Source organism: Saccopteryx leptura, chromosome 7, assembly GCF_036850995.1.
Source record: "Saccopteryx leptura isolate mSacLep1 chromosome 7, mSacLep1_pri_phased_curated, whole genome shotgun sequence".
NCBI lineage: Eukaryota > Metazoa > Chordata > Mammalia > Chiroptera > Emballonuridae > Saccopteryx > Saccopteryx leptura.
Genome location: NC_089509.1, coordinates 55,659,035 through 55,669,111, shown reverse-complemented (window position 1 = coordinate 55,669,111; position 10,077 = coordinate 55,659,035). Strand labels below are relative to the sequence as shown.

Sequence of the window (10,077 nt, the reverse complement as noted above, 5' to 3'; positions counted from 1 at the left end):
TTTTAGCACCTAAGGTGAGGCTCCAACAGAGCCATCCTCAGCACCTAGGCCTGTGATGTCCAACCTTTTTATAAAAACCGCCCACTTTTACAGTGCTGGTCAACCTAGTCCCTCCCGCCCACTAGCGGGAGGTTCAGCTTTCACGGTGGGCCAATCACAGCGCCGTTGGTTGCTCCGCTACCGCCCACCATGAAAGCTGGAATGCCCACTAGTGTGTGGGAGGGACCAGGTTGACTAGCACTGCAAAAGTGGACTGTTTTTATAAAAAGGTTCACCATCACGGACCTAGGCCAGTGTGCTGAACCAATCAAGCCATGGCTGCTGGAGGGGAAGAGAGAGAGAGAGAGAGAGAGAGAGAGAGAGAGAAAGAGGGGGAGGGGCAGAGAAGCTGACACACTTTTCCTGTGTGCCCTGACTGGGAATCGAACCCGGGCCATCCACACATTGAGCTGATGCTCTACCACTGAGCCAACTGGCCAGGGCCTAGACTAACTTCTTTAAGAAGTTACTGCCATCTTAATAATTTGAGTCTCTGCCAGATTCAGTTATAAAATGGCAGAGAGGTCTCTTTTTTTCTGAGTTTCAAATATTTATTTTTTTGAGTTTTTATTCTTTTTTTCAATTTAAGTGAGAGAGGGGGAGATAGATTCTTGCATGTACCCCAACAGGGATCCACCTGGCAACCCATCTGCCTATCTGGGGTCGATGCTCACAACCAAGCTATTATTAGCTCCTCGGGCTCTATGGAGCCATCCTTAGTGCCCGGGGCCAATGTCCTTGAATCAATGGAGATGTGGCTATAGGAGTGGGAGAGGGGGAGAGCCCTGGCCAGGAATCAAACCTGGGACTTCTGCACGCCAGGTCGACGCTCTACCACTCATTTTAAGTAGCTTTACAGTGAAAAATTTCATTTAAAAGTCTGGACCTTCTTTTTTCAGTTCGCTACATTCACTGAGTAGAACTTGTATTCCTAATTGGATCCCAGTTTTTTCCAGCATTCTGGGTTATTCTTTTTGTTCCCACAGACATCTAGATTGAACAATACCAGGCATTAGACATACAGGGGTGCCCCAGTACCTTCGGTTCCAGGAAATCCGAAGATGGGGATCAAGCTTGGATGCTTCTTGGCCTGACTGAGGATCTGGTGGAGCCTGATTGCGGTAGAGGGTCCAGAAGCAGAGAAAAACAAAACTGCATGGCCTGGCAGCAGGTAGTCAGTGCACAAGGGATGAATAAACATCCCAAGAAGTCTTTGATTAACATTGCAGTGACAGCCACAAAATTTGTGCTCCCACTTACACAAAGAGTGGTGCCATTGGTAAATGCTGTCCTGCTAAAAGCTACATTTTCTAGCTGTCCCCTTGCATCTAAGTAAAGATATGTGAATACTTCTTATCAGTGGAAATTGTGTGAAAGTGATGTGTATTACATCTAAACCAAAATGTTTATGAAGTGACACGCCTTCTCTGTTTCCTCTCTTCCTGTTTTTGTCAGCTGGATCCAGAGCCTTGGGGGATTATGGAAGAAACCTAGTATCCTGAATCTCTGTGTGGAGAAAATCCTCCGCTGACCCCAGGGATACCCACATTTGAATAGGATGATATTGAGAAATCACATTTCTCCTTTCTTCCAATTCATGGAAGCCACTATTCTACTTCATGTTTCTATGACTTTGACAACTCTAGGCACTTCATATAAGTGGAATCATACAATATTTGTTCTTTTGTGTCTGGCTTATTTCACTTAGCATAGTGTTTTAAGTTTCATCCATGTTGTAGCAAGTGTCAGAATTTCCTTCCTTTCCAAAGTTACCAGAAAAGGGTCCTGACCCTTGGTGTCTCTATGGTGGCCAGTAATGTGTGGGTTCTTGCCTTCATGCAGGAAATATTTCACAACACGAGTCCAGGTAACTTTGAGAGTACATTTATTAAAGCTGGAGACAATGAAATTAGGCAGGGGCTAGAATAGAAGAAGCAACAGGAGAGAGACTAGGAGGGAAACCTTATGGGAAAGAAATGAGTCTAGACTGCAAAGTCAGAGAGAAGGGGGCCTTGGAGAGAGGTTCAGGGGTTAGCCCAAGATGAGCTGCTGCTGCCCATTGCTCCTGTGGTTGCAAGTCTGGTGAGGACCCTTAGAGTTTAGGAGATGTGCACTTGAGAGGGAGGGGGAAGGGAAAGGCATGAGCTGACACGCTCAGGGGGAGGGACAGAAGCATTCTGGGTCCTTTGTTTTGAGGGCTTATTTATTTATTTTATCAAGAGAGAGAGACAGGAAGGGAGAGAGATGAGAAGCATCAATTCATAGTTGTGGCTCCTTAATTGTTCACTGATTGTTTTCTCAAATATGCCTTGACAAGGGGGTGGGGTAGGGTAGAGACCTTAGCTGAGCCAGTGACCCCTTGCTCAAGCCTGAGACCTTGGGCTGAGCCAGTGACCATGGGGTAATGTCTATGATCCCACACTGAAGCCGGCAACTCCATGCTTAAGCTGGTGAGTCTGTGCATAGGCTGGCGACCTTGGGGTTTCGAACCTGGGTCCTCAGCATCCCAGGCTGATGCTCTATTCACTGCACCACTGCCTGGTCAAGCTTGTTTAGAGGCCTTTTAAAGGCTGGGAGGTTAGGGGAGATCTTAGATGAGATCTCAGTAGAATGTTCATCAGCTTTTCTAGGTGGGCCCTTTTAGGGTCATGGTTTCCACTGGTTGGTCAGCACCAGGGAAGGGGGTCATTAGTCACTGCAGCTGGTCCTGGTGTGACCACCTGGTTTTACTGCTTTTCTGGGCCTGGAGCTGAAATACAACTGAGGCCTAGGTGTTATTTCTAGAGAGTTGACCTTCTATACCTGGCTGTAAATTGGTTGGCTAGTTTGTTCAAGCTATTTGTTTCAGTTTCCCCATTTTACTTGCCAAAGGATTTTCCTAGCTTCATTCTATTCTGATTCACTAAGACTGAATCCCATTGTGTATATATATTACATTTTCTTTATCCATTTATCCTCTGATGGATGCTTAGGTTGCTTCCACCTTGGGCTATTGTAAATAATGACACTCTAAACATTGCTGAAAAAATATCTGTTCAGATTCTTGCTTTTGATTTGAGTATATGTCCAGAAGTAGAATTGCTAGATTACATAATTCTGTGTTTAAGTTTTTGAGGAACCACCATCCTTTTTTTTTTTTTTACCACCATACTATTTTCTACAGTGTTGTACCACTTAACATTACTTCCAGCTGTACATAAGGTTTCCAATTTCTCCACATCCTTGCCAACATTTGTTATTTTCTGATTTTTTAAAATAATAACCATTGTATTGATGTGAAGTGCTATCTCATTGTAATTTTGATTTGAATTTTCCTAATGATTATTGATGTTGAGCATTTTTTCATGTCCCTATGGCCATGGAGAAATATCTATTCAGGTGATTTTCCCATTAAAAATATTTTTGTCATTGAGTTGTAGGAATTCTTTATATATTCTGGATATTAATCCCTTATCAGATATATCATTTGCAAATATTCCCTTTTGCCTTCTAGACCAAGTTTATTAAAATACCCAATATAGAATTACTGTTGCTTTCTCACAACATTCAGTGTAGAGAAAAGTCCCTCTTAAAGCTCCCCCAAATTGATTGACACAAGGCTAAATACTATGTTCTTCTTAACACCTTAATTTAACACCCCTTGGACGTGTTATGCTTCATTGAAACCAGTCAGTAATCACAAATTTGTTTGATGATAGGTGTATTCCTGGTGGTCTTTCACTGAAGAACACTGATTCAGGCCATGCTTGTTTCATCCCTACAGTAAGAAACAAAACTCCACACGTCTTTTCCATGTTTATGTTTTAAAATTTCATTTTCCACCTGACCAGGCGCAGTGGATAGAGCGTCGGGCTGGGATGCGGAGGACCCAGGTTCAAGTCCCCAAGGTCGCCAGCTTGAGCGCGGGCTCATCTGGCTTGAGCAAAAAGCTCACCAGTTTGGACCCAAGGTCGCTGGCTCAAGCAAGGGGTTATTCGGTCTGCTGAAGGCCCACGGTCAAGGCACATATGAGAAAGCAATCAATGAACAACTAAGGTGTCGCAAGGAAAAACTGATGATTAATGCTTTTCATCTCTCTCCATTCTTGCCTGTCTGTCCCTGTCTATCCCTCTCTCTGACTGTCTCTCTGTCCCTGAAAAAAATTTTTTTTCCATTTTCCTAAATATTAATTTTTGTTGTAGATTATCAAAAATGTCAGTCTGCCATGGCTGAGGTAAAACCTCAGTTGAGACACACCACACTGACCTTAACGATTTATAACTTCAACAATTTTAAGCTATGCTGCCCCATCGTCTCTCAATGAGGAACTACAATGCCCAGAATTCCTCCGAACGCGTCTTTGACTTCTTGTCCGCCGACCTCGCCCGAAGGCCTCTGGGGCATGTAGTGTGTGCATTCCTCCCTGCATGTTGCTCTTCATCCTGCATTTTTTCCTGTTTGGTTATGGACCGCACTAGACCTAAGGTGACGTAAAATCTCGAGTGAAGGATAAAAACTGTGATATGAGGAGGGGTGAGTAACACAACTGAGATTGTTATGTCTTTTGTTGGGGATCAGGAATAGCCTTGCCTTCTGAGCTACAATTAGTAGCCTTCGCTGGGGTCCTCCTGAAAAGTTGCCGGGCATTGAGGGAAGAACTCGCCGGCAACCAAGGGCTGGATTGCCGCAGTAGATTTTCTTTTTCCTGAAAACTTAGCACGTTTTCAGGTCCAGGATATAGGGTTCGACTGAGAAACCAAGGCGTTTTAGGTATTGAGGGTTTTTTTTCGGAGCGCCGAGGCCGAGGGCAGGGGCTGAGCCTACTCCGGCGCAGACCAGAGAGGCCACGTTTACTGGTCCGCGCGCTAATGAGCGCAGGACTCAGAGCATGTCTGTCATTGGCAAAGAATGTCACTGTTTATCTGCGCTATACCTTTCACAGATGGTACCTATCTCTCACTTGTAGTCCCAAGGCCTATCCTTTGGTCATATGTCTTCCCCAAGGTCAGTTAGCTGGGGCAGAGCTAGTGACTTGCCACCGTAGTATTCTAATTGTTGAGTTGCTTCCACTTTCAATTATGGAGACAGAGGAGAAATCTTGAAGATAACTTTGCTTTGTGCAGGGTTTTCAATTATTTGTGTGATGACCCAGGTGGTCTTGGGTCAGGTTGCTGTACTGATTGCCACGCAGTAGTTGATATTGGCTCATCATTTTTTCTAGTGAGCTTGACACATAGCTCTAGAGAGGAATCTAAGCATGTTTTGGGTTGGTTTGTTGGTATAATGAGGCTGTTCAAGTTGGAAGAGTAGAACTAACTAGATGATTGTCCCAGCTTCACTAGTACTAGAGTACTTTTAAAATATTTTTGAACCTACCTTTTCTTTTTTTCTTTTTCTTTTTTTCTTCCTTTTTTATTTCTTTTTCCTTTTTTTTTGTGAGAGAGAGGCTGACAGGGACAGGCAAGAGGGAGAGAGATGGGATACATCAATTATTGTGGCACCTTAGCTGATCGTTGATTGCTTTTTCATATGTGCATTGACTGGCGAGCTCCAGCTGAGCCAGTGACCTTCTGCTCAAGCCAGTAACCTTGGGCTTCAAGCCAGCGACCTTTGGGTTCAAGCCAGCGACTTTGGGGTCCTGTCTAGGATCCCATGCTCAGATCGCCTCCCCGTGCTCAAGCTGGTGAGCCCGTGCTCAACCGTGCTCAAGCCAGTGACCTCAGGGTTTTGAACCTGGATCCTCAGCATCCCAGGCCAACACTATATCTACTGTGCCACTGCCTGGTCAGGCTGACCCTAGCTTTTCTTATCTGTGAAGTGTAAACAATACTATCTACCTGGCAAGTTAGTTCAGAATATTTAATGGCATAATGTATTTTTAAAGTGCTTTAGGAAATGTCGCCGAAGTGCTACATGGTGTGCTTTTAGTCCCAGCTTTTAAAACTGTTGTTTCTTAACTGGAAATATGAACATTTATAACACAGTCTAACAGGTGGTGGCATGGTGGATAGAACATGGACCTGGCCAGGTTCAAGACCCAACCCTGCTTGAGTGCGGGCTTATCTGGCTTGTGGTCAGGGTGCCAGGGTCATACACATGATCCCAAGGCCATTGGCTTGAGCCAAAGGTCACTGGCTTGAACAAGAGGTTTTGCACCTGGGATCTTAGTGTCACCATACAAAGTTTTATGATATTATTGACTATATTTACTAACAAACATTTTTTTTGTGTGACAGCGACAGAGAGAGAGACAGAGAGGGACACATAGGGATGGACAGACAGGAAGGGAGAGAGATGAGAAGCATCAGTTCTTCATTGCGGCTCCATAGTCTCCTTAGTTGTTCATTGATTGCTTTCTCATATGTGCTTTGATGGGGGGGGGGGGGCAGTCTACAGCAGAGCAAATGAGCCCTTGCTCAAGCCAGTGATCTTGGGCTCAAGCCAGCGACCTTGGGATCACATCTATGATCCCACGCTCAAGCCAGTGACCCCAAGCTCAAGCTGGTGAGCCCGCACTCAAGTAAGCGACCCTGAGTTTCAAACCTGGGTCCTCCACGTTCCAGTCTGATGCTCTATCCACTGCGCCACCGCATGGTCAGGCCCTAACAAACAGTTTTTAAATGGAATGCAGATAGAAGCCCCGTTTCCAGGACACTTAATTTTGCATCAAACCCTACTATTTAGTTTAGACTAAGAACAATGTCTCTAGTTAGTGCAAAAGAAACTTGTTAATGTAATTTGTTGGAATTAATTTGATATCAATACTATAACAATCTTAAACCATTTTATTTACAGAAGCTGTATATTGGAATGTGTTTTGGAGTCATCGTAATGGAAGCAAAAAACATGAAGGAAAAACAGTAGTTTTTATACCAGCATATTGTAACTGGCTACTAGTTGCAAGTGGTTTTTTTACTGAAGAAAATTTGTGGTGGAAATGAAAAGAAAGCTTTTTTCTAGACTCATTGCTTACAAATATGCTTCGTCTGAGAGTTATTTGTCCATTCTCCTGGAGAGTGTTTCATTTTCGACCCTTCAGTTGTGAACCATTAATTAGCCAGATGGATAAGTGTACAAATGAAGAGCAAGTATTTGATCTTATTGAAAAAAACAAAGCCATACTTTCAGAAGAACAAGTGGGATATGCATTTAATATACTTTGGCAGTTTCAAAAGCAGAAGACCAGCTTGGTAAAAAGTGTTGAAAGTATCAGAGACTATCCCCAATTTCTTACTCTTTATAATTTAACTAGAAATAAAATGGAATTTATGAACGATGATAATCTGGTAAATGTGTTGTACATCACACAACAGTAAGTAATGTGTTATTATTATTATTTTTTAGTAATGTGCTTTTAGATTTTATAGAAATGATTATAGTTTATATTTTAATTTTCTAAACATCTCTTTAAAATGACAGACTATTTTTTTCCTATAGTGTTTCTGATCATCTAATATTTTTAAGATGGTTAAAGGATATATTTTAAAGTTTTTATTTATTAATTTTTTAGAGAGAAGGAAACATCGATTTGTTGTTCCACTTATTTTTGCATTCATTGGTTATTTCTTGTATGTGCCCTGACAGAGGATTGAACCTGCAGCCGTGGCATATTGGAATGATGCTCTAACAAACCGAGCTACCTGGCCATGGCTAGAGGATATTTATTGATTGGTAATCATTTCACAATATTTGTGTTTCAAAACATCATGTTGTACAACCTAAATGTATGTACAGATTTTGTTTTTTTTTTATTTTTTTTATTTTTATTTTTATTATTATTATTTTTTTGTATTTTTCTGAAGCTGGAAACAGCGGGGAGAGACAGCCAGACAGACTCCCGCATGCGCCCAACCAGGATCCACCTGGCACGCCCACCAGGGGCAATGCTCTGCCCACCAGGGGGCGTCACTCTGCCGCGACCAGAGCCACTCTAGCGCCTGGGGCAGAGGCCAAGGAGCCATCCCCAGCACCTGGGCCATCTTTGCTCCAATGGAGCCCCGGCTGCGGGAGGGGAAGAGAGAGACAGAGAGGAAGGAGGGGGTGGGGGTGGAGAAGCAAATGGGCGCTTCTCCTATGTGCCCTGGCCGGGAATCGAACCCAGGTCCCCCACACGCCAGGCCGACGCTCTACGGCTGAGCCAACTGGCCAGGGCCTAGATTTTATTTGTTAATCATATCTCAATAAAGCTGAGGGAAAGTTAAAAGGAAAAGAAATTTTACTTTGTTTGCAAGGAATCTAGCCTTCAGAAGAACTGATCTCCCTAAATAAAAGATTCAGCAATTATATTAAATATAGGAAAGAAAGCACACAAAAGTTCCAACCCATCTGTTTATTAGTCTCATTGATGAAAAAATAACAGGTTTTTACATGATTATCAAACCTGCAAGGGCTATTTAAGTAGCTCTAGATGTTAATATTGCCCAAAGCAGAGATGCAGTTGTTTTTATGAGGGAGTCAGCATACAGTAAAGGGGCTTACAGCTACACTTATTTTGGAGATGGGTGTTAGACTAAAAAAGAGTGGCTCTCCCTTTTTATTGGTGGTCTTTCTCAGATGGCCAAGTTTTTTCTCTGAGTTCCATGATGAGAATATATAATGATAATGGAGAAAATACCAGTTTTCCTTTCTTAATGGGCATGTTAGTTTGGAAGATGTAGAACCAGACAAAATTAAACAGATCTTTATTGCAGGAATCTCCAGAGCAATTAATATGCCACTGTCTAGTGTGAATCTCTAAGTGGGGGCATTTTCCAAACTTACTTAACTGCAAAACATTGTGTCGAACACCTCACAAGGTTGATGTGTGTCAGGCACAGTTGCAGAAATGCTGCTAGGTACTGATTTGCCTTAAACTGCATTTTTATGTTTCCCTCAAGTCATATTTTAATAAGGAAAGGATTTCAAGAGTAGAATATAATTGTTTTTTCAAGTTTTTTTAAACAGGATGTAGATTGATTTTGCTTCATGACTCAATCTGAATTCTTTGACTTTTAGGAGACAAAATAATACAGTCTTCACATTATAAAGATGTTGAAATCAGTTAAAAAGAGAAACTTATAATACAATATGTAAAATGTCTATTTTTTTGAAGGTATATTGGAACAGAAAATCTTATATGCCGCTAGTAGTATAATATCACAAACTTTATTATTATTTTAAATTTATTTATTGATTTTAATAAAGAAAGAGAGAAAAGAAAGAAAGAGAGAGACAGAAACATTGATCTTTTTTTTTTACATGCCCTAGCTGGGGATTGAACAGGCAACCTTTATGTAGTATTGGGATGATGCTCTAACCAGTGGAGCTATCTGGCCAGGGCTTTATTGTTATTTTTTAAATTTAAATTTTATTTTTCGGCCCTGGCCGGTTGGCTCAGTGGTAGAGCATCGGCCTGGCGTGCAGGAGTCCCGGGTTTGATTCCCGGCCAGGGCACACAGGAGAAGCACCCATCCGCTTCTCCACCCCTCCCCCTCTCCTTCCTCTCTGTCTCTCTCTTCCCCTCCCGCAGCCGAGGCTCTGTTGGAGCAAAGTTGGCCCAGGCGCTGGGGATGGCTCTATGGCTTCTGCCTCAGGCGCTAGAATGGCTCTGGTTGCAACAGAGCGATGCCCCAGATGATCAGAGCATCACCCCCTGGTGGGCATGCTGGGTGGATCCCGGTCGGGCGCATGAGTGAGTCTGACTGCCTCCCCCGTTTCCAACTTCAGAAAAATACAAAAAAAAACCAAAAAAAAAAATTTTATTTTTCAATTACAGTTTACATTCAATATCAGTCTATGTTAGTTTCAGGTGTACAGTGGTTATACGGTTGTATACAAAGTGTTTTCCCACATATTTCCAGTGCTAACCTGGCATCATATATAGTCATTACCACATTATTGACTATATAACCTTTTGCTGTACTCTACGTTCCCCTGTTTTCTAAGTACCAATTCATACTTTTCCTGAAGGTCCATCCATGTTGTCATAAATGTCACTGTGCCATCATCTCTTATGGCTTAGTAGTATTCCATTGTATAGCTGTACCACGTCTTCTAATCCTCTATTGAGGGAAACTTTGG

General features: G+C 42.6%; 1 protein-coding gene and 1 pseudogene across 2 annotated transcripts in view; one reads left to right on the top strand and one right to left on the bottom strand.

Moving 5' to 3' along the window:
• Positions 1-911: 911 nt before the first annotated feature.
• LOC136378996 (cytochrome c oxidase subunit NDUFA4 pseudogene) lies at positions 912-1,240 on the bottom strand (annotated as a pseudogene).
• A 3,185-nt stretch (positions 1,241-4,425) lies between these two features.
• The window catches only part of FASTKD1 (FAST kinase domains 1), a 55,163-nt gene continuing 49,511 nt past the window's right edge, over positions 4,426-10,077 (top strand). The window contains exons 1-2 of one of the 2 annotated variants that reach the window (XM_066345042.1): positions 4,426-4,503; positions 6,814-7,330. In XM_066345042.1, coding sequence (XP_066201139.1) covers positions 6,996-7,330 — 335 coding nt within the window. In that variant the 5' untranslated portion in view covers positions 4,426-4,503; positions 6,814-6,995. Of the gene's footprint in view, positions 4,556-6,813; positions 7,331-10,077 lie in introns of both variants that reach the window. The other variant, XM_066345043.1, reaches the window with a different exon arrangement.